Source organism: Osmia lignaria, chromosome 4, assembly GCF_051020975.1.
Source record: "Osmia lignaria lignaria isolate PbOS001 chromosome 4, iyOsmLign1, whole genome shotgun sequence".
NCBI classification, from domain to species: Eukaryota; Metazoa; Arthropoda; class Insecta; order Hymenoptera; family Megachilidae; genus Osmia; species Osmia lignaria.
This window is the reverse complement of record NC_135035.1, coordinates 8,369,803-8,391,349: the sequence shown is the minus strand read 5'-3', so window position 1 is coordinate 8,391,349 and position 21,547 is coordinate 8,369,803. Positions and strand designations below refer to the sequence as shown.

The following is a 21,547-nucleotide window of genomic DNA, read 5'->3' as shown; positions in this document are numbered from 1 at the left end:
TCAGGGACCCCGCTGACTCTCTATGCACCGTTCTAATATCGTTTTGGGGTGTCTGGGACCCCAGCGACATTCTCTGCGCACCGACAAATTATCACTTGGAGTGTCAGGGACGCCGGTGACTCTTTCTGCGCGCCGTCACGAATACATCTTGGGGTGTCTGGGACCCCGGCGACTCTCTAAGCACCGTTCTAATATCGTTTTGGGGTGTCTGGGACCCCAGCGACTTTCTCTGCACGCTGACAAATTATCACTTGGGGTATCAGGGACCTCGGTGACTCTCTCTGCGCATCGACTTAAAATCATCTTTAGGTGTTAAGGACCCCGAAGCCCGGTTGATACTCTGCATATTGACATTCGGTATGCGCCAAGGGGCGTAGATCTACTTTCTAAACATACATATACCTTTATTTTATTTTCTGTGTTCTTTTAATTTGCTGTATTTATCTTCTTAGAGTATTGAATAAACTAATTAGGCGGACGAACGTGTTGATTATTACTCCCATGTGCATCCTTTATATCCCTGATTTCTTTATATCTCTACACCCCTTATCGCCCTGCATTATTTCATCCAAGCGCTCCTTATATCACTGTACCCTTTACATCCGTGGTTTCTTTATATCCTTGCATCCTTTACACGTTTCAATCCCTTACACCCTTGAATCCCTTACATCTCCCTGTCTCTTAAATGTCTGCCCTCTTACAAACCTGCTTCCCTTATAGCCCTGCATCCCACAAACACTCTATTCCCTACATTCTGCGGTGCCTTTCATCCCTTTAACACTTACATCCTCGAAATTACGCTTTCGGCGTTTGTAACAGCGCCATCTAGCGGCTCGAAAAGGAACTAAAGTACGAATCAATTTAGCGCCCTCTGGTGGACAAACTTGGAACTAATATTTTCTCGAAAATACAGCGCCCTCTAGCGGCTCGAAAAGGAACTAAAGTACGAATAAATTTAGCTCCCTCTGGTGGACAAACTTGGAACTAATATTTTCTCGAAAATACAGCGCCCTCTAGCGGCTCGAAAAGGAACTAAAGTACGAATAAATTTAGCGCCATCTAGTGGACAAAATTGGAACTAATATTTTCCCGAAAATACAGCGCCCTCTAGCGGCGAAAAAGGAACTAAAGTACGAATAAATTTAGCGCCATCTGGCGGACCAAATTGGAACTAATATTTTCCCGAAAATACAGCGCCCTCTACTGGCGAAAAAAGGAACTAAAACACGAATAACTTTAGCGCCCTCTGGTGGACAAAATTGGAACTAAATTTTGCACGATTTTAAGAGATGTGTGTGGGTTGCAGACATATAAAGGATGTGGACATGTGGGCGATACGGATGACAAGGAGTATAAGGATGGTGATGCAGGGATGTGGGAGATGCAGGGATATAAGAGATGCAGGGATATAAGGGTTGTTGGAATATAAGGAATGTGTAAAGGATGTAGAGATGTAAGGGATGCAGGGTTGTAAAGAAAACAGGGATGTAAGGGATAAGCGGGGCCAAAGGGTCGCAGGAAGCCGGGGCTGGGGCTCTGGTCTCCACTGCACGCGGCCCGAGGAGTGCCGGCATCGGGTGTGGCCCCCGATGTCGGCGGAGCTTTGCTGGGGCGGTCAGGGGCGCGGGGGTGCCGGTGTGTTCGTAAAAGATCCCGGAGCCCTCCCTATAGCCCCAGTGCAGGCCACCGTGGTGGTTTTAGTGGGTAAAAATCCCACACTACCTCTGGCCCCTCCCCAGAGGGGCTGGAGGTGTCTTTCTGAAGATTTCCACCACGTTAAAATAAAAAAAAAAAAAAAAAAAACGGAATGTAAGAGATGCAGGGACGTAAAAAATTCAAAAAGGTAAGGTAAGTAAGATAAGGTAAGTATTCAGAAAGGTCCGACATGTAAGAGATGCATAGATATGAGGGACGCAGAAATATAATAAACCAAATGAAGGGTTATTTACAAAAAGAATGGGAAAAGCAGAATTAACTGTTTCGTATGCATCACAATTTATTTCACATTAAACTATTTTCAACTCTGTAGTATAATTTTAAACATTACATATACGTAGTTACACATATATAATTATGCTGGAATTAATTCATTTGACAGAGGTACTTTTGACTCGAGCCGGAAACGGCTGTAGTCCCCTAATGAGTCGTACGTTTAAACAATAGATGGAAAAAAGTTTTCCAAATCTTCCTTCGGGAAATTTACTTATCCTATGATATGTATTAGTTTCAGTTCATTGACTCATTCTCGTCTCTTTGGTTTACAAATTAACAGTAGGATTCGAGGACTAAAAGCAACTATCGTTATAAATTATTCGAGACGAAAATGTTAGTACAAAGAGGCAAGGAGTAAAGTGACAATTGATACAATTAATACAAATCATTTCTTTTGAAATAAAGATCATCTAATCGATAAACCCTTAGAGACGACGCACGACGCATCAGAGGGTAGTAACATTATTTTATATAGAGATATACGCATCCGGAAAATATATGAATACTATGTAAATATGTGTATATATAGCATTTAAGTATACATATCGATCGAAAGATAAAAATATAATTTCAGTTAGATATATATCTTGTAGTAACATGTCACATTTAAGATTCCCTTAATGGATTAGGCATGATATGTTACGAGTTTCCCCTTATTAGATAAACAGGTCAACGTTGGAAGTAATAATATTAATAACGTGTAACTAGAAATATATTACTCTCTTTATTTTGTGTGTGTTTTGGACACTCGATGACTAGCACCAATGGCATAGAAGCGAGCTTTTCTTGTCCAAAAATTTTTCGCAGCAGGTACTTTACGCATCGGAAAATGTTTTCAACATTTGTTTCGTTCGTGTGTTTCATCTTCACGATCATGATTATTCACGTAACTCTTTTTTTTCTAATTACCATTTAACGTAACGATTCTCACACATAGAAAGATTCTTTTAATTATATTACTAATTAACGTAACGCTTAAAAGCGAATCAATTACTGGTATTCGATCGAATGATTCACGCGGTAAGCGTTTTAATTGTGCGATTCTCACGTATAGAAAGAAATCATTTGCTACTTAATGTGTCTACGTACACACCGTATACTTTCAATTATTTTTTGGAATATATATTACGATAAGCAGAAATTTCATTGATATGTAATTAAAATACTTTTAAACCTCACGACACGATGCATATTAAGTTACGTTTGTTAGACACCGACGAAGCTTGTTTAAAGTGTTTTTTCTCCAATTAAATTCGAAACATTGATCTTATTAATATATAATGTCGTTCTAATCATCAATTTCTTTCCACTACTACTGATAACAAGAATGATGTTTCTCTGAGAAACAAAAGAATGAGAATCTTGTTCCGTGTGCGTTTGAGTAATTCGAGTAGAAGTCTTAAGAATAAATTCAGGAAAAGTTTTGCTCGTGTACAGGGCAAAAAATTTATTTCTTCAGTCGCATATTTACTGCAAAATAATTATGTCGAAGTAAACCAATAAAGAAATTAAATTTTCTAATCATTTCGGTTTATGAGAAATAGAGATTCATTTATCTATCTTTTCTACTTCTATCGTTATCTATTTTTTATTTATTCAATTCCTATTCAATTTTTAAAACTCTAATTTTCTCAAAAACAACATTCAAGGAATGAAAAGAATGATATACTTTCTTATTTCTTCTTGAAGTATACCCTGTACACGTTGTTTGTTAATAATTATTAATATTAGCCTCTGCGTACATAAATCTTCTCATTGATATGTTACCTTATGATTATGATATGTGTTTGTCAGTCGTAATATTTAAAGAAAAATGATTTGGAAGGCGCGTTTACGTTGTTTCCAGATTCTCCTACCACTCTCGCAATGATGAAAATTATGAAATGTTTACGGTGGCAGAGAAGAATCTGGGATCAGGAGAACTTCGAAAGACTTAGATTGGATTTTACTTTCAATAATGAGGACAGAATTTAATTAATGTAGACACTCCTCCCGTTCTCTTCGATTCGTGTGAAATTCTTAGGCGAAAGGAACTCGTTTGAAAAGTCGATTTCCCTGTCCGGTGATACGCTTCTCACCGGAAGTGTACTGCACAACGGACTTCATCTGGTCCATCGCGACTGGTCCAATACATACCAGAGGATCTTTAAAATATGCACAAACCTAACAGAAAATTAGAACCTCTTCAGCAATTAAGTCAACCATAAAATTAGATGAATTCATTAGAAAAGAAAAGGTACCTTTCTTGGCGTTTGTCGATGACGTCTTTGAAGCTGGCAGCACAAACCACGAGTGACATCGCATTCCCCAGACATGTTGCACTCCTCATCTAGAACAATTTTCGTTTTGAATTTGGAGAAAGCAACTTTTTGTTTTCTGATTGCATGGGCATCATTAGATGGCGCTGCTGGTACCATTTTAAAGTGTGCGATGACATAATATTAGGAAATATGAAAAGAAGGCTTGCTCAATATTTTTGGCATTTTAAATTAATTAGATTCTCTTTTATTATAGTACAATGTTTTAAAAGTTATAAGCAAACGACTTACGTAAAAGCTTATCGCTCTGACGTAATCGTTTTCCAGTTGACCTTTATCGATCACCCCTATGTTCCTTTACCCTTATGGTTACCACAGTATCTTAATTACCCATCAAGGGCCGATTACATGCTAATATTTTTCTATTATACCAAGTTTCTAATAAAATTTATGCAAAGGATATTCAAAAGAATCAAGGGTCTAAAGGTGTCTAAAACCACCCCTGAATAATATCAAAAGAACAAAGGCTAATGCCTTAATACCTAGTCCGCTTTAAAACCTTTGGTAATAGACCTGTTATTAATACTTACTATACAGTTTATTAGCAGTGACCGGTGGTTGACAGGAACGAGTTTCGCTACCGGCTATCTCGGCACACATCAGTCCAGTTTCGCAGTCGTTGTCATTCCTGCATAATTCACCCTGTTTCTGTCCCAAGTCGTACACGCAATGACCCATTGCTGGAACAGAAAAAAAGTAAGTGTTATTAGAGTTCGAGGTGTGCAACGTAGGCTCTCTCTGACTACCCCAACTCTCCTAACACTCCATGGCTTTCTGAAGAATTTTCTTAAGTGTTTCCAAGACCCAGAGCAAGTGACAGCAAGTTTCTACCTCTAATCTCGGTTAAAATCAGCGTAACAGCTGTCACGCATCCCAAATCGGATGGAAAGTGTTAATCAAGAGATTCCTACGTTGCACTTAGGTGTACAGGGAAATATTGACGTAACTAGGATTTTTATATGGGGTGGATCATATAAAAAAAAGGAGTAAAAATTACCTCCATCAACGTTCACGCAGATAGAGCCCTGACAACAGTGCTCGTTAGCGGTGCATCTTCTCTCGAAGCACGGCACCACGTCTTCTAACGATTCTCCATAAGAATTCCCATATCCAGCCGACAATGGTCGCTTGAATGAAAACGGAAGTTAGAGAATTCCCGGTAACAAACGGACACGCGATTAAAATATCGCGTGGCAGAAAGAAAAGTGGAGCAGGTCGTGTCTTTGCTTGTCGTAAATTGACTCTTACACCCGTACACGTCTACGAATGATTTACGTGTTACGAATGAATTATGCACAACCCTTAGACGCATTCGGGTCAACGGCGACGGTCTAAAAACCTTCCCTCTTGTATTTGAATAGAGAACTCGAGGGATCGTTTAACGAGCAGCTAACAATTTTCATTTGATTCTTTGCCGACGGCAAAGCAAATTTAATGACACTTCTCTCGCGAGGATTGCAAGCGGTTGGCACGTAAGTGGATACAGTTACGCGGGAATAATGTTATCGATCGTGTGCCGACTCTACTGCAGCAAAATTGCAGCCAGCTATTTTTGTTAAGAAATCAGAAGAAGTTGGAGCTAGTTATGAAATGAAAAGAACGATACTAACCTGATACAGTCCCGTTTTGCTCATGTAGTCACCGTGACTTCCGTAGCCAAGATTCGACAGCATTTCCGGGCTGAAACGATTAAACAAACCACCCCATCCTTCGACACCAAAGTGTACCGTGATCGCTAAAACGACAACGGTCACTGCAAAACACGTGTGCATCTTTGGTCGCGTTAAAGGCTGCTGTTTCCTAAACCTCTGAAATTTAAGTAAGATTTCCAATCGTTACTTCGAGCCAACGATAATTAACACGTTGTTCTACTACGAGTTCAATTAAATTAAAATAATTAAGAACGAAGACAATTTTGAATAATATAAGATCACACTAATAATTTGAGATAGCAAATTATATGAAAAAATTAATTCTGAATATCTTTTACTACGCTAATTGCTGTCATCTGAAGGAGTCTAAAATTAAATTAAATTTATCGCCGTCTCAGCGACCTGTCGCCGAGGGTTAATTAAACCTCAGCTTAGAAGGCGCTTTTAGATCATAAAAGATTAAAAATAAAATAACTACCCTTGCAATAAATTGATTGCGCGAAAGTGTGCCATACCTTTTTCACCCATCGTCAATGAATGATTCGAAATTATGCAACAAGGAATGTGCTAATAATTTGATAATTGATGAGAGTGGTAGAAATAGAAATGAAAAAATAATTATTGAACTCACGAGATTCCTAGTCACTCTAATTCTTGCCCGGTGTTTCTTGGTAGGTCAACCAGGAAGGATCAGCTGCGTTTCGTGCTTGCTCACGGGATCAACAAGTCCTCGATGGAGTTTGCCGGAGGACTGAATCCAAGCTCCGCTAGCATTGGCAATCTATACTCTTACGTCGTTCCGGTTTCCCTTGTACAAGCTCGTACAAACATCGGCGCAAGCGCGACAGCCGAGCTTTTTACGCACACGACCTAGGTGACATTTTCTTCATTCAGATTTTTCATTCTTTTATGTGTTATTCATAACACGGAAACAAATATGAAAAGAAACATCTTCATATTTCATTTCATTATTAAAATATGAATATATACAGATTGTTGAATTAACGAGGGGAGGTGGTACCGTTTGTTTGCTTTGAATCTTCCTGCCAGAGAGATTTTGTTTGATTTGTAAATTTGCAATCGCGGATGGAAATGGTACATAGCCAGGATCGTTTTGTTGTTCAGAGAAGTGCAAATATCGTGTGAAATCGCAAAATTGTTTACAAGCTTGATTAAACTCGTAGTCGTAAGTTCTTGTTTGTGCAAATGGTACTTTAATGGTTAATAATTTTCGTTTAAGGGTAAAGGAAAAATTGCGATCGCACCCCAGCGAAGGATAGAACAGCGCCATTCACTGGGCACACTTTCGTGTAGGTGTTTAGCTCTTTCCTCGTTGTTCCAAGTAGATCGCCGTTGTTTCGGTCTCTCTTGAACATATTGATCCGACGTGTCCTGATGCTCTACCTGGCGGTCGATCCTGCTCTATATATTTCTTCTGTAGGAGATTCATTAATAATACACTTGCGTGTACATTTCGCAGTAAAGAGGGTGCTCGTTATTCTGTTAAATTTCATTTCGACAAATTGTTCGCAATAACTTTAGGAACAGGTATTTTCTGAAGATTTCTGTAAACATGTTTGAACCGCATAAACGATCACCTGTTTATGGAAATGCCAAAGTACATTGCTTACGTTGCATGTACAAGTTATTTTTATAATATGCAACAAATCACGGTTTGTGCAATTTTCTATTCTTCCAAGAATCAAGATCTACACTATCCTTCAAGTAAAATTAAAGGGATGAAGTCACCCCTGTATGTATTTCGTTCGTATTACGCTTTATGTTCCGTCGGATTACTCACCAGAGTTGAACATATTTATTCATTATTCTTGAGTGACTTCTCCACCTGACGAACAAACACATTGTACACTTTTATCGTGTACCTGTACTACTTAGGATTAACTGTCGCGTGTTGATCAACGTAACAGGTTTTAAACTTCCAAGAAAACTTCATCCACGATTAAACTTATTAACATTAACACGCACGGGAGGTTGATTATCGCAGTACTGCTGGTACAGTGAAATTCGAAGAGTTTTAATCTTGATTGATAAGTTTGTCTTCGCGTGAAACGTAAAAATGTTTTTAACTAGGCTAGAGTCTAGTTGATTAGGGTGGTAAGGCTGAAAAGTAAAACATTGTTATCTCGTATAAAAATGAGTTTAATAAATAACAGCTAACAACGAAATAAATAAGGCTCGTAGTTCTATACGTATAGTACGTGAAACACGTATATGTACATACAGGGAACACACAACACGTTCGATGGATACAGATTAAATACTCGATTGCTTCTTGAAAAACAATGTCTGTTCAACAACAACAAAATTTCACTGTTCAACATTCTTCAAATATAATTAAACAGAGGTTATTCGAAATCGCAAGTACCAGATCACCCTATAAATAATGTCATGATTCATATCGAATAAAGTATTAGTTTTTCAATTTTTTCAATTAACAAAGATGGTCTGAAGAATGGAATATGGACCCTGAGATGAGATGACCCGATACTATAATGAAACGTATTCGTGTTCGTTTAGTTCTAATATCTCTTAACTGGTATTCCTCAATCTAGTCCGAAGGAAATAAATTAGTCTTCCTTTGTACATTTATACAGGTGGCACGGAATCGTCAGTGCCCATCAAGTGTCCAGAAAATCAATGGATTTCCTGGTCCTCAGACCCCGGTGATGCTGTGCAGCCAAGGTTTGAAGTAAGTCGTCCTCATATAGACACCTGGAAGATAGGGCGCGGCACAGGTTATTCCGTGAGACACGGTGCCCACCAAGAACCATCTTCCATCGGGTCGTTGCATCACCAATGGTCCACCGCTGTCACCCTAAAAACGTCAATCCAACAATGCGATACCGTTGCGAATTTACGAAAGAAACGAATGATACGGGAAGTTGATGGTTTCCAGTGGTACATCAGATTACGCAAAAAAATACCTCGCAAGAGTCTTTCTGGCCAGTGGCGTAACCAGCGCACAAGAAACTGTCGAGAATCAGCTTGGAATGTCCACCAGTCTGGAACATCTCTTGACACACGGAATTCTTTATTATGGGCACTTGGACTTCTTGCAGAACGGAAGGTACTCCGCCATCTGTAAATTATTCAAAACGAAAAACTTGGGATTATTTGTACAAACTGGTGAGATTATGACTACCAGAATCAGATGTACTCACTGTATTTCAATCGTCCCCAACCGGTAACCGTGGCCATTCTACCAGTAAAATCTATACCATCATCGGGCATGCAAATGGGCACGATGTGAACGTCGAATTGTATCGGCGATTCCAGTTCCAAAAGAGCCAGATCGCTTTCAAAAGTCGTTGGATTGTAGCCTCTATTCACTATAACTCGTCTAACGTTCCTGGTCACACTGCGTTTCGATTCCAATTCACCTGACAAATCGAACTCTCCGAAAACAGCTACTAAAGTTGCCAAAAATCTGCAGAAAATTCGTCCAGATATTTACTCCAGGTCTGACTTGAATAGAATGTAAATCGAAGACTGTTATTTACCCTGGTTGACAATGAGCTGCAGTGATGACGTATTTATCAGTGATCAAAACACCTCCGCATTTATTCTTCGTGAAAAGACCAAGCCAAGTGGCCTCGCGAACCAAAACCTGCCACGGCCATTCGCCAAAAGTCGCTGCTTTACCACCGACGATTCTACCTGACTTAATCAGAGGTCTTATACCGCATTCTGCAAAATGTTAATCACCCTGTTACAATCGAGCAAGAAGCGAGTGATTGCAATGGACAACACAAAAACCACATATTTTTTTCTGTCTTTTATTCTAAAATAAAATAAATGTATACATGATTAATAAATAAACAACGTTGAGGAAATACAATCATGCGATAATTCCAAGAAACCAAATGAAATAGACATTGAAGGCTTATGGAATTTGGGATTTGGATTAGAAATATTTGTCCTTACACTACATTTATAAAATTTAAATCAAGCACAAGTATCGACCCTTATATCACAGTAACTTTATTAAAACAATTGGAACCATGAAAATCTGAAAATTGAAAATCATGGAAGGTGCAAATACTCACGTGAACGAAAATCGTTCGACGATGTGATCTGTGGGGTAGTGGTAGTTTCGATGTTGTTCGAAATGCTGCTGTCTTCGTCAGCGACTATCGCTTCGGTGCTTATCGCTGGCGTTGTAGTGGGTCTTCTAGTCGGTTTCGTACGTTTCGTTGTAACCTGGGGTCTCCTCGTGGTCGCACTGGACACCGTGGTCGGTTTCGGTTTCGCAGTAGTCGGTTTCGTCGGACGAACTGGTTTCTCCGACACCGACGGCCTGGAGGATGTTGGACGACTAACTGGCCTCTTCGTGGTGGCTGGTTTCTTCGTCGTCGTGTACGAAGGCTTCGCAGTAGTCGCTGGTCTTCGCACGGGTTTCCTCGTGGTGGTCGCTGGTCTCTTTGTCACCGTGGATGGAGCAGCCGTGGTCGCGTTGACACGATTGTACACGATATCTTTGAGATCCTGAAAATATTTATAAGATTAGTATATTAATTATATATAAGAAACGCAATTAATTTGTAATATAAAAAATAATTCTACCTGAAAATTGCCTTGTAGCGATTGAACAATCTTATTCACAAAGGTATCGACTTTATTATTCAAGACATCATCCTCGATGAAGGTGGGTGTTGGAATATCATTCTCGCTGATAATCTCGATATCGGGATAGCCTGTATTATTGAAAGTCTCCACGATGGTCGGTTTCTCGTGTTGAACGATGGGCGTCGAGGTATTAAAGTTCGGGTTTCGAACAGGTGGGAAGTTGATCAAGTCATCTGGTGCTGCTGTCTCTTCGTCACAATGAGGCACCGACGTGGTCGCCTTGAAATTGATTGTGGTCGAAACGACAGGTTCTTTGAAGACTATAGTATCGACAGGTGTCATGTTCTCGTCCGATGGCGTCGATGGTTTCAAATAGAAGCTTGGTTTACTGGACCAAGAAGAAGTGGTCCAAACGTTAGGTCTCTTCGTCGATATCTTCTCAGAATTCTGTTCAGTATCATTCTCTAAGACAGCAGCCTCTGTGCTGAGGTTGTTGCTCACCGTTGGCTTCGAAGTGGTCCCGTCCTTTAAATTAACGCTGAAGAAACTGGTCGAGACGACGTTATTCGTGGCCACGTTCGAAATCACCGTGCTGATGTTGTGGGTTATGGTGGTAGAGACGCTGGGCTTTCTGGTGGTGAGAGGTCTGAAGGGTCCCGAGGTAGGTCTGAAGGACGAGGTAGGTCTGACGGAATCAGTCACTGGTTTCTTGGTGATGATCTTCTGGGCGATTTCGGTGGTGTACTCGGTGTTGAGTGGACCTAGAACTATCACAGTAGGAGCAGGAGGATTCGTGGTCGTCTTGGTGGAATAACTGGAGAAGGTCGACTGAGTCGACGGCCTTGAAGAATACGAATTTGAAGTTGGATAGGAAGAGTAGGTCGTTTCAGTGGGCACTGTTTCGTAGCTATAATAATTCGAGGATTGTCCTGGCTTGTAGAACGTGTAAGGGAAAGTCGAAGAGGGTCCACTCGTGGGTCTCGTTGTAGAGATCCTGACCAGGGATGGCTTCGAGGTTTCATCGATGCTGACCCATTTGTTGATGGACGAATTTGGGGTTTGAATAGTGGTACCAGCACCGGGTTTCGTATCGTTCAATATTGATATGATATGATTGATCGCCAGCTCCTCTTTATCTACATCATCGTCCTTCTTGTTCCCTGAGGACGTGTCATAAGTGATAGTAGGCACCCTGATCAACTCCTCCTTTTTATCGCTTAAAGTACTCATCGGCGTGGTGGTTTTATCATCGTTCGAACTTAGAGCATCCACGTACTTCGTCGACACCCTCTCCTCTACCGTGCTGATCTTCTCGAAATTGTCCATGGCAGTCTCCAGGATGGAGGAAGCGGTGGTGAGCCTCTGCGTGTTGGCGTACATCTGGGTAACAACCGGTAATCTCGTCATCGAGGAAGTACTAAACTTGTGATCATCAGAATCAGAAAGCATGGTGTCGGATACCGAGGATGCAGGGAACTTCAACCATTGACTCGTAGAACTAGCCTGATAAGTGGTCTCTGAAGAAGGTTTCCTCGTCTCCATTACACCTTCAGTTACTTTTGATCTCTGAGTGGTGCTCTGAGTTTCAACGACCCTGTCCTCGGTGCTGGATTCTGCGGTAGGCTTGAACAAATCGTCAGGGTTATGCGTCTCGTTCAGTGTGGTTCCATTCTCGTTCAACAATATGGTATCGGCTGAACTGTGGTTATTCTGACCCAAACCTTGAGAGAACAAAGCTGGCAACTGATCCACTGGATCAGCTATCTGAAGTATCTGATCAGGACTCAGCAGCGTGGTGACCGGATTAACAGCCGAATTGTCCTGATGATTCTGAATGTCATTGTTCGAGTCGGAATGACTCAACAGTCCAGGAAGAGCTAAATCGTCCAACACGTTCTGCTGGCCCAACAGAGCCTGAAAATCTTCCTCCAGGTGACTTAAGTCTGGCTGAGCCGGTAATTGAGGTTTCTCCGCGTTCTCGACGATGTCCTCGTGGTGTGCACCAGTTGACGGTGCTTTTATGGTGCTAGAAGGCGCGTCGAACGTTGAAATCTTGGTGTAGGTGGTTCCTTCGTTATTGGGATGATTGGATGTCCCGGACGTCTCGGTTTTAACGGTGCTGTCTTGAGAGATCGTCATTCCGAGCGGTGTGCCATCCGAGTTTAAGAGGATCGGTATATCTGGGACGTGATCGATTTCGTGCAGATTGAACAGTTCATCGGTGAATGAAATTTTGTCACCGTCGCTGCTGATTTTCGACGGCAGCTGGCAACACGCGCCGAATAGGAAACCGTCCATACACGCGCCGACTACTTTTCCATTTCTACGTGAACACTCGTAGTTGAACATGCATAGTGTTGGCTCGTTTGAATTCGCTCGGGTTGGAAGCGTCGGTTGACACGCTTTTGGGACTATCCTGTACCCACCGAACAACCTTCTACCTGTAAAATAAAGAAGAGTTGTTTTAGAATATCTGTGAGGATCACGGATAGAGTGCAAGTGCATTGGAATTGGCTTCGAATTTTGTTAACTATCGGTTCAAATTCGAGCCAACTGGCAATACACTTGTATCTCTAATTATTCTAATCACGGTGTAGTAATTAGACGGTGAATGTACAACGGTTCTCAACAAACGAGTCGAAAACGAAACTAAGTGAACTCGTTTGGTATTCGACCTGTTAGTCGGACATGCAAATCAGGAACAGTTGTCCCAAATTCTGTTTCTTTGACTTATAAGAGAAATCGGTTGTTCAACCGTGGGTCACGAGCGTGTAAGAGCAATTGTTACGCTTATTTTTTGGGGACGAGCGAAAATTTTCAATGGATTCCAACGATGGAAGAATACGAAATGAATGGAATCACGAAAATTTTTTTCTTTTTCTTAAATCTTGTATTGAAGTCGACGTACAAAGTGATCGGTTATGCTCAGGTGACTAAGATATAGGCGAGCAAGCATGTAGGCTTCGCACGTGCCTCCTTATATGCCTACATACTACCGATATAATGACCTACTCTGTGAATTGGCCGAACTGTTTGTCAGTATTCTTCCGGCGTTCCAGATATTTTTCTTTATTTTTCACGGACTTTCGTTTAACATCGAACCGTGTCACGAAACGATATCGATTCAACCTGTCATGAACTTCTGACCCAACGATCAATTTATTCATCATTATAGATTTTATGAATTTATTTTAATGGAAGTTTCTCCTGCTTTTATGTATTATTACCTCGATTATAAATAAAAATATTCGCACTCGATAGAGCTTGCAACTTGATACCTTTACCGATATTTAATTTCATTAATCAACGGATTTTAATTAACAACTACAGGGATGACGATAGTACAAACCGTGTCGTATCGATTGTGTGTTTAATATACGGTAGCACGAACACAGGGTAATTAGAATATTGCGTGCTGCTTGGATAACGGCTCAGAGTTTCACTATGCACACAATCATTTTTGTTATGAATATGAATTGTGGACTAATTATACAGAATGTTCCATTTTAATCCGACGAAGCAATTATCTTCTGAATTATTCGTTTTTCGGAAAGGGAACATTACGTGATGCGCACGAGCCTTATTTACAAACAACTTACTGATAAGACTGTTTTCGAATGATTTCATTAGTAGAAGGGTTGAAAGAGTATCTACTCTTTAAAATTACACAAACACGCATGAAGTACTTTATTGTAGAACGAATCGATACTTATCAACGCGCGTTACACTTTTCTTCGTCATGAAAGGAAGAAAATGTCGGGGGTCAATGAAAAGTCTCAATCGCGTGGAAACTGCCATTCAACACGGTTCGACGATGATCTTGACCGGCAAAACACGGCTCGTGCGAATTGTTTGCGATCCCGTAATTGTGCGTGTCAACGCTGTCGAACAAACACGCAATTTCCCACGCGTGTTTTTCCGGCTGAACGTGTTCCCAGATAATCATTCCCTCCAATTGCAGTCATTGAAAAAGCGGGCGCGTTTGAATAGGACGATCGTCTCCTGTTTACCCGAGCCGAGCATCGGGCTTTTTAGAATTTCACGTGCCAACACTGACACCGAATTCCACTTACGTCTCACTTCCTTTCGAAAGTCGCGAATTCCATGTTCATACAGGCTCGAATCTTATTTCGAATGCACGCTCGAGCGTTCTCGATCGACACAAAGTGACACACATACTTGGCAATTTTATGAAAGAATTTTCAAACCAGTCTCGTGAATTTCAAAAGAAAGATATCTGTAAACTAGTTGAGCTGAATTGTTTAATTAGAGCAGGTTTAATGGTCATCAAGTTTCTAGGTTTATTGGGCGATTAATTAGCACGCGGTTTTTAATCACTTTCGCGCCTCCTGGAGATAAAGATCGTTGAACTTGAATTTCTTTTATAATTTCTTAAATTGAATACAATCCCTGGCACGTATGTATCTTAATCGTAATTCATTCTTTATTTACAACTGTCAATTTATTACGCAACACGATTGTTACCTGCGGCTTCGGGCACGTGAGAGTGTGAAATGACGGACGTCGAAGAAAGGATGACGAGGAACAAGTGGATATTCTTCCCGATAGCCATCTGCAACAAAGGATTCTATTATTAATACTGAAAGAAGATAAATTACACAAAAGAAACTGTTTAATAATTACATCAGTTGTCGAGTGAATTAATCACTGAATATCCTTTGCTACCTTTTATAACGGTACGGGAGTATTAGCGAAGAGGTCATAGATAATAATTATAATTATCTTAAACAATGGAGTTATTTATTTCATAATTTTATTCAGTATTCAGAAAGGGGGTGAAATTTGTACACGCCTATAGCTTGAATTTCTTAATTATTCAACGTAGCAGCTCAAGCATCATTTTAATCCTTAACGAGTCAATTAAAAGGAGGAAATAGCGGGCAGGTGACAAAAGATAAACGGTACTTCAAATGAACCGAGCAAACTACCGCGATGCTGTTTCGTCATCTCGGTTTTCCTCATCTCACGAGGAGATTTACACGCTCACGGGTACACGCGTGTCTGGAAGGTGAGCACACGATGTCCCTACGTGTTCCAAAATCCCGTTATAACAGTCAGAGAGAGCCCAGTAGAGTACGAGGTGTTCTACCTATCGCATGAAGCCGTAATGCGATGGATGTGAGAAAGGAGGAATAAATAATTATACAAGGGACTGATCTTACTGAAACGGACCGTGAGATAGAAGACGAAGAGTAAGAAGATGATCGCCTCGAGAAGACACCCGGTAACCCAGTTACCAATTCCCCCTGGTTATTCTATTCTTTCATTCTCCAATTATTCCGAACGGTGTTATTTATTTCTTCAAGAAAGAAATTACACAATCTTACCAGAACTGAGAAATTCACATCATCTTGAAGCTTTGTATTTTGATTGATTCTCGACGCTCGATTTTCTTTATATTTTATGCTAATTCATTCTTTTAATAGAACTCCTGGAAATTGACACCGGAGGAAGATACCGGTACTATCAATTATCAATTTCTCGTGTTATCCATCGTCGTTCTCGTTTATTTTCATCGTGGAATGCGTCATTACGTGCACGCACAGTTACGTGCCGCGACAATTCGTCGAAGCGGTAAAAATGAAATCTGCCTTGAATTCGTTTTCCGTTGCTCGCAAATCATCAGCGACACGCAGCAGTATAGATATTGTAGAAAGTTAAAAATACAAATAGTTTGATGTAACGCTTCGATTTCACGGAGAAAGTATTTCTTCCTATTACCGGGCTCGATTACAGCATGCTCATTGTCCGCCGCGAATAATTGCGAACTCCTGCGAGAACATTTAACGACTGATAACGTGACAATCGTTCCCTTTCGTTCGTTCACGCCCGATACGAGATAGGTGTAATACCCGGAAATCACTTTCCTTCGAACTGTTCCGTTTTCTCGGTGCTCGATTTCGAAGCACCGTCGATCGCGATAAAAACGTCTTCAGGAGAAGACGAAGGTAATTATCGTTAACGATCCTCACCTTCGCGCGAGATAACTGTGATCTAAACTGAAGCTTCTGCGACCGAGTTTATTTTGAATTTCTTCAAATAAAAGATTTGGAAAGACTGCTTTTCGTGAATTCGGGTTCAAGGAACGTAGCTGCGTTCCATGTTCCTCTGAATCTATGCTAATGTGTCCCGGAGGATAAATCTTCATGATAGCTAAAAGTAGTTTCATGTACCATAACGTGGATAAACGGAACACCGTGGCAATAAATTGAAAGCAAAGCTCGTGGCACGCAGACCCCTGCACGTTTATCCAAACACGATTCCCTGTTATCACCCAGTGAAGTTTATGTCTTCTTTTAAAATTATACTCGACAGGTGTCGACATCGCGAATAAGTGAAAATTGCAGGGCAAACTCTCGAAGCCTGGGACATTCCCTTTCGATGTAATTCATGCTAAATTATCTATAAATTCCCTCGCCATAAACATCAATTCTATTACGAATTCATAGCAAGATACCCATAAAACGACCACGTCTCGTATACGTCTCGATCCTCTTGCACAACATGAAAAATGTTGCACCCAAGATCCGAGGTACCATAAAAATTCGTCCGGCAGAGTTGTCCCGTTACATCTCTCATTTTTTCCATTCTGCTTCGAGCTATTCCCTCGTGTTTAACCAGCTGTACGACAAACGATCTCCAGTTGTTTGGTTCTGCAAACGACGACACGTATCGCGATGCATACAGGAAGGGTACACCGGGTGTATGAGCACGAAAGCATGGGACACGATCACGATCTCGCGACTCTATGGCCTAAGGTAAGGAGTCAAAGTGTAGGATACGAAATTCTTCGCCGTTCATTGGCCGTTCGTCAACTCGCGCGAATGCGTGGAGCATACAGGTATGCATAGGATTCTGCACGTACGCGCGGACCTCGGAGAAAGCCCACGGTTCGACTCTTCTTCATTATTGGATCTGGGTGACCTGATTGGGTTGGCCTCGCCGGCCAACGGGCAGACGTTTCCTCGTCATCTTTGTCCTCTTCGCCTTCCTTTCTTTACTCGGAATTGAATCGAGTAAATCTGACCACGAACGTTTACCTTTTGCAACTGTTCCGCGTCTTTGTCACCGAGAAAAACTAGCTCGATCGTTCTATTGTCTGACGCGCTGTGGACTTGATACTTTGACTGTCGCAGTAGAAATACTGCTATTATATGGATCATTGCTACAGTCGGACAGCCAAACCATAATTGCAATCATTAAAAATAGGATTGTTCTATTTTTCAATTTATTTCCATTCGGTACCAATGTGATTTAGAATTTTAAAAAATTGGGGATCGTGGTAACGAATAGTGGATGATCCGATGAACCGATGCGAGCAGACAGGCAAAGCAGTAAAGAAACACGAAACAACGGTATCGTACACGCTTTCTGCTTTCACTCGAACGTTTGAAACGCTTTAAAACCCGGCCATTCGTGCAAAACCGATCATCACGGTTCGAGTCGAACGACCGTTCAGCCTATCATCTCGCTTCGTACGAATTGCAGAAAGTGATAGTTTACCCGTGGCCCGTATCGAACCGGAGGAAAAGTCGAAGAAAACGTTAGGACGAGGCTAAACTGGAAGCACTTTCTATCCTCGCTACGTGTCAAAATCGACTAAGTTATTTGGGGCAACTTGAAAGGGACAGTGCGTCGTGTGCATTTTAAGAGGGTGCAAAAGTGGTACCGGAATGTAGGCCAACGATTCGTGCAGGTATTAAACCGGCTAATCTACGCTGGTCACGAAGCCGATCATTACAAAGCGACGTCTTCGTGATTCGAGTGGTGAAATTAAAGGAATTCCACGAAATTTGGAAATATCGATAAGAAAACGCCGCTCGTTAACGAGAAATTTTTCCATCGATCCATACAAATCAATTATCCATATTGTTTCGTCAAAGTAGAGCGACAGGGTTCGTGAATGAGCGTTAAACGGGCAAATCAACAAACGCGATTGGAAAGAGTGACACGAACCGTCTGCTCGCTGACAACCGTTACCAACTTACCACTACCCACTGCGGTGGCATACCTAAGTTAGGTATACACACACACGCGCAGCCGTGTGTCGGTGACACGACTCGGGGTCATCGCGAGGAATCTTATTCCTTGCGTTTCGAACCGGGACTACCGACACGTTCGATCGGCGAAGAATTGGAGGGAAGCCCGTCGATGACCCACGGTCATCCCCGTCGTTAACGAAAGCTCCGAGTCATAAAAGCGTTCTAACGAGCAGGCTCGATCAATTTTCGACACGAACGAGGTTAACGTCATTACCCGCGTCATCGATTCGCCGGCTCATCCCTCATTAGCCGGTGAAACTTAACAGCGATCCAGGACGAAATTTCAGCTGACATTGACGGAACGGGAAGATTCATTACGGGCAAGCGCTTTGACGATAGATCGTGAAAAGAGGAACGGCGAAGTAATTACCCATGACTATTGAAATATCTCGAAACGAGACTTTAAGAAGCTGCAACGCGTAGGTAACGACGCGTGGATAAAATCCATGTTGAAGAGGTGAAGGAAGAAAGAGAATAGGTAAAGAGGAAAAAAAGGAAGAAGGATGCGGTGAGGCAGCGGAGCATGCCAAATGATCTTCTATGTATATCACCTCGTTTGCTACGGGCCAAAGTCGGAAACCGAGCTTTCTCCTGCCTCCACGGTCAGATTACCTTCCGTACGATCGCACTGATTCCTGATCGCACGTCCTGGTTCCGATAAACGATCCTACGCGACTCGAATCGACCGATTTCTTTCTTCATTTTTTCGTCTACACAGAACAGACTTTCTACATTAATATTTATTGTATCGTTTCCGTTTCATCGGGTCGGAACGAGAAATTTAGCCGGCTATATGGAAGAATATTATTTTTATTCGCGAAATCGACCGAATTCGTACGACTGTCGTCTAAACGGGATGAGATAACAGTATATCGAGCCTGGGCTAATGGAGGCGGCGGGCACTGTTGGAAATGAGTTTTATAACTGCTTCGGAATACTAATGAACCTTAATTTGAATCAGACGAGCGGGCCGAATTCGTGATCGGGACGATGGAAGGATTTCCATTACCAAACACGTTAATTCTTCGATATTACTGTTATATTAACAATGGAAGATAGCAATTTGATTATTAATTAATCCTCTGCCTAATTGGATATTAGACCCAGAATAAAGTGTCAAAGGGTTAGAAAGGAGCGCTTACCGTGCAACGTGTTATCCCGTGATACGTCAAACGATTCGTTAAAACCGTCTCATAACGTCTGAAATCCTTGATAGAACCTCCGTCGGTCGTTGTCCGGAAGCAAACACGAGCTTTCTCAACGTTACACGGGAACGTCTTTAATCAAGTTCGCACGTTGTCACCCGAGTTCCTCAACGTGTCGCACTTCTTCACTGAACCTATCCTCTTCTTCTTCTTCCACTTCCCTTTCTTTCGTCACCTAGTTCCCGATTCATACACCGGCCGCTTTTGAACGTCCGATGAAGAATCCAAATTTCGTCTACGACAAAAGGATCCTAACTACTCGTGCACTGAGTCCCCAATTCACGACACACTGTGATCCTTACCGATCTTCGAACGTTTCTACCGGCCGTTTTCGCCGATTGCTCGACGCAGGACACTGCTAGTTGGAAACAACGTTCGATCGAAACTTTTTTCACGGGATCTTAATAGCAATAACGATCTCTTCCGCGCACCGTTCGTCCATCCGGTTAGTCAACTGGATGGTACCTGTCTGACTGTTGTACCTCGTGCCACGGCATGTGCTGGAATCGCATGGCTAAATCATAAGCGGCGCCTTCGACCAGGAATCGCGGTGATGGTGGTGGTCGAAGAACGAACCGGTGGTGGAGGTCGTTTATGGTGGAGGTAACGTAAGACCATGAAGACCGATCGTCGATCGAAGAGAGAGGTGGAGACCTCTCTTCGAAGGTAGACACGACGAAGCGGGAACGGAACGTCGAGGAAGGGAATGGGAAGTGAGGGTAACGATAATACGGAAAGAAGGAGAGATGACGAAGAGAAGGAGCGGATAAACCAGGAGAAATCAAAGTGGGCCAGTGACCAGGTCACGTGGAGAAGAACGAGGCCCAACGCGCACGACAGCGACACACTGTCCTACTCATCGGCATCGTCGTCGCCGCCGCCGCCTCCTCGCTTCTCTATCTGTCCATTCAGGAAACGTATCGCGATCCGTTCAGCCTCCGCTCGCTTACCCGTTGACGAGAACAATTTCACGGAAGGAACACTGAATTACGAGCCACGATGCTTCTGCAGATAGGTCGCCGGGTTAAGAATGCGACCCGATGATGATTAGATTCGATGGAAAAGTGATTGCACGCTGTTTCTCCTTCTAAAAGGGTGAAACGACACTGTTTGATTATGGATCATTAAACTCTAAGATATAAAATAGAGATGTTTCAAAAATCTGGAGTGTTTATGAATCAGAGTCTCTGACAGGGACGAATCGTGATTGCAAAAGTTGTGGGCCATTGATTCCGAAGATAACTTAATGTTTGCACGGGTAAACATTGAGATAGCTGGTTTCTCTCGTTCAAGTATTTATAGCAAATAGAAAATTTCTGTTGGAAGAAAACCAAAGAGGATAAAGTGTACTTTGTCTTACATTTGATGAGGTAAAGATATGCTGCTGTTGGACGAATGGAGAACCGGCCGGACGGATTTTTGGTATATCAGGAAAACCCTGAAGACCGAGGAAAAAGTTTCCAAGTCCAAATTCTATCTGAAAGCAAAGAATCTAAGTGACATTAGAAATAGTACCGTGCGTCGTCGACCTTCCGGACGAAATTTCTAAATTATCGTTTCACTAGTTTGGCGACGATTTATGCGAAACGTAGACGAATTTTACCGGTGTATCTAGAACAAAAAGAAAATCGACATCGAAAAAATAGAGGTACAAGTCGGCAAAGAATCTCAATCGATCGAATTTCACTTCATTTCGGAGTCAGAACGTCAATCTATGTCAACTACTTATG

At 41.8% G+C, this 21,547-nt stretch overlaps 2 protein-coding genes across 2 annotated transcripts; both read right to left on the bottom strand.

Moving 5' to 3' along the window:
* Positions 1-1,981: 1,981 nt before the first annotated feature.
* spab (space blanket) lies at positions 1,982-6,738 on the bottom strand. The gene is made up of 6 exons (XM_034322300.2): positions 6,594-6,738; positions 5,921-6,118; positions 5,308-5,437; positions 4,841-4,990; positions 4,233-4,321; positions 1,982-4,155 (listed from the first exon to the last, which is right to left on the bottom strand). The coding sequence occupies exons 2-6, from the start codon at positions 6,080-6,082 to the stop codon at positions 4,012-4,014; spliced, it is 675 nt and encodes a 224-aa protein (XP_034178191.1). The 5' UTR covers positions 6,083-6,118; positions 6,594-6,738; the 3' UTR covers positions 1,982-4,011.
* A 1,373-nt stretch (positions 6,739-8,111) lies between these two features.
* flz (transmembrane serine protease filzig) lies at positions 8,112-20,655 on the bottom strand. Its single transcript, XM_034322600.2, has 8 exons — positions 19,755-20,655; positions 15,035-15,122; positions 10,547-12,990; positions 10,030-10,468; positions 9,484-9,670; positions 9,145-9,410; positions 8,908-9,062; positions 8,112-8,798 (listed from the first exon to the last, which is right to left on the bottom strand). The coding sequence occupies exons 2-8, from the start codon at positions 15,120-15,122 to the stop codon at positions 8,637-8,639; spliced, it is 3,741 nt and encodes a 1,246-aa protein (XP_034178491.2). The 5' UTR covers positions 19,755-20,655; the 3' UTR covers positions 8,112-8,636.
* Positions 20,656-21,547: the final 892 nt, after the last annotated feature.

Coding starts and splice junctions, on each gene's coding strand:
- spab (XM_034322300.2), bottom strand. CDS start 6,082: ATGCACACGTGTTTTGCAGTGACCGTTGTCGTTTTAGCGATCACGGTA. Junction 5,438..5,920: donor GCAAAACGGGACTGTATCAG/GTTAGTATCGTT, acceptor TTTTCATTCAAG/CGACCATTGTCGGCTGGATA. Junction 4,322..4,840: donor CACTGCTAATAAACTGTATA/GTAAGTATTAAT, acceptor AAATTGTTCTAG/ATGAGGAGTGCAACATGTCT.
- flz (XM_034322600.2), bottom strand. CDS start 15,122: ATGGCTATCGGGAAGAATATCCACTTGTTCCTCGTCATCCTTTCTTCG. Junction 12,991..15,034: donor TCACGTGCCCGAAGCCGCAG/GTAACAATCGTG, acceptor TTTATTTTACAG/GTAGAAGGTTGTTCGGTGGG. Junction 9,671..10,029: donor GTCGAACGATTTTCGTTCAC/GTGAGTATTTGC, acceptor AACATTTTGCAG/AATGCGGTATAAGACCTCTG.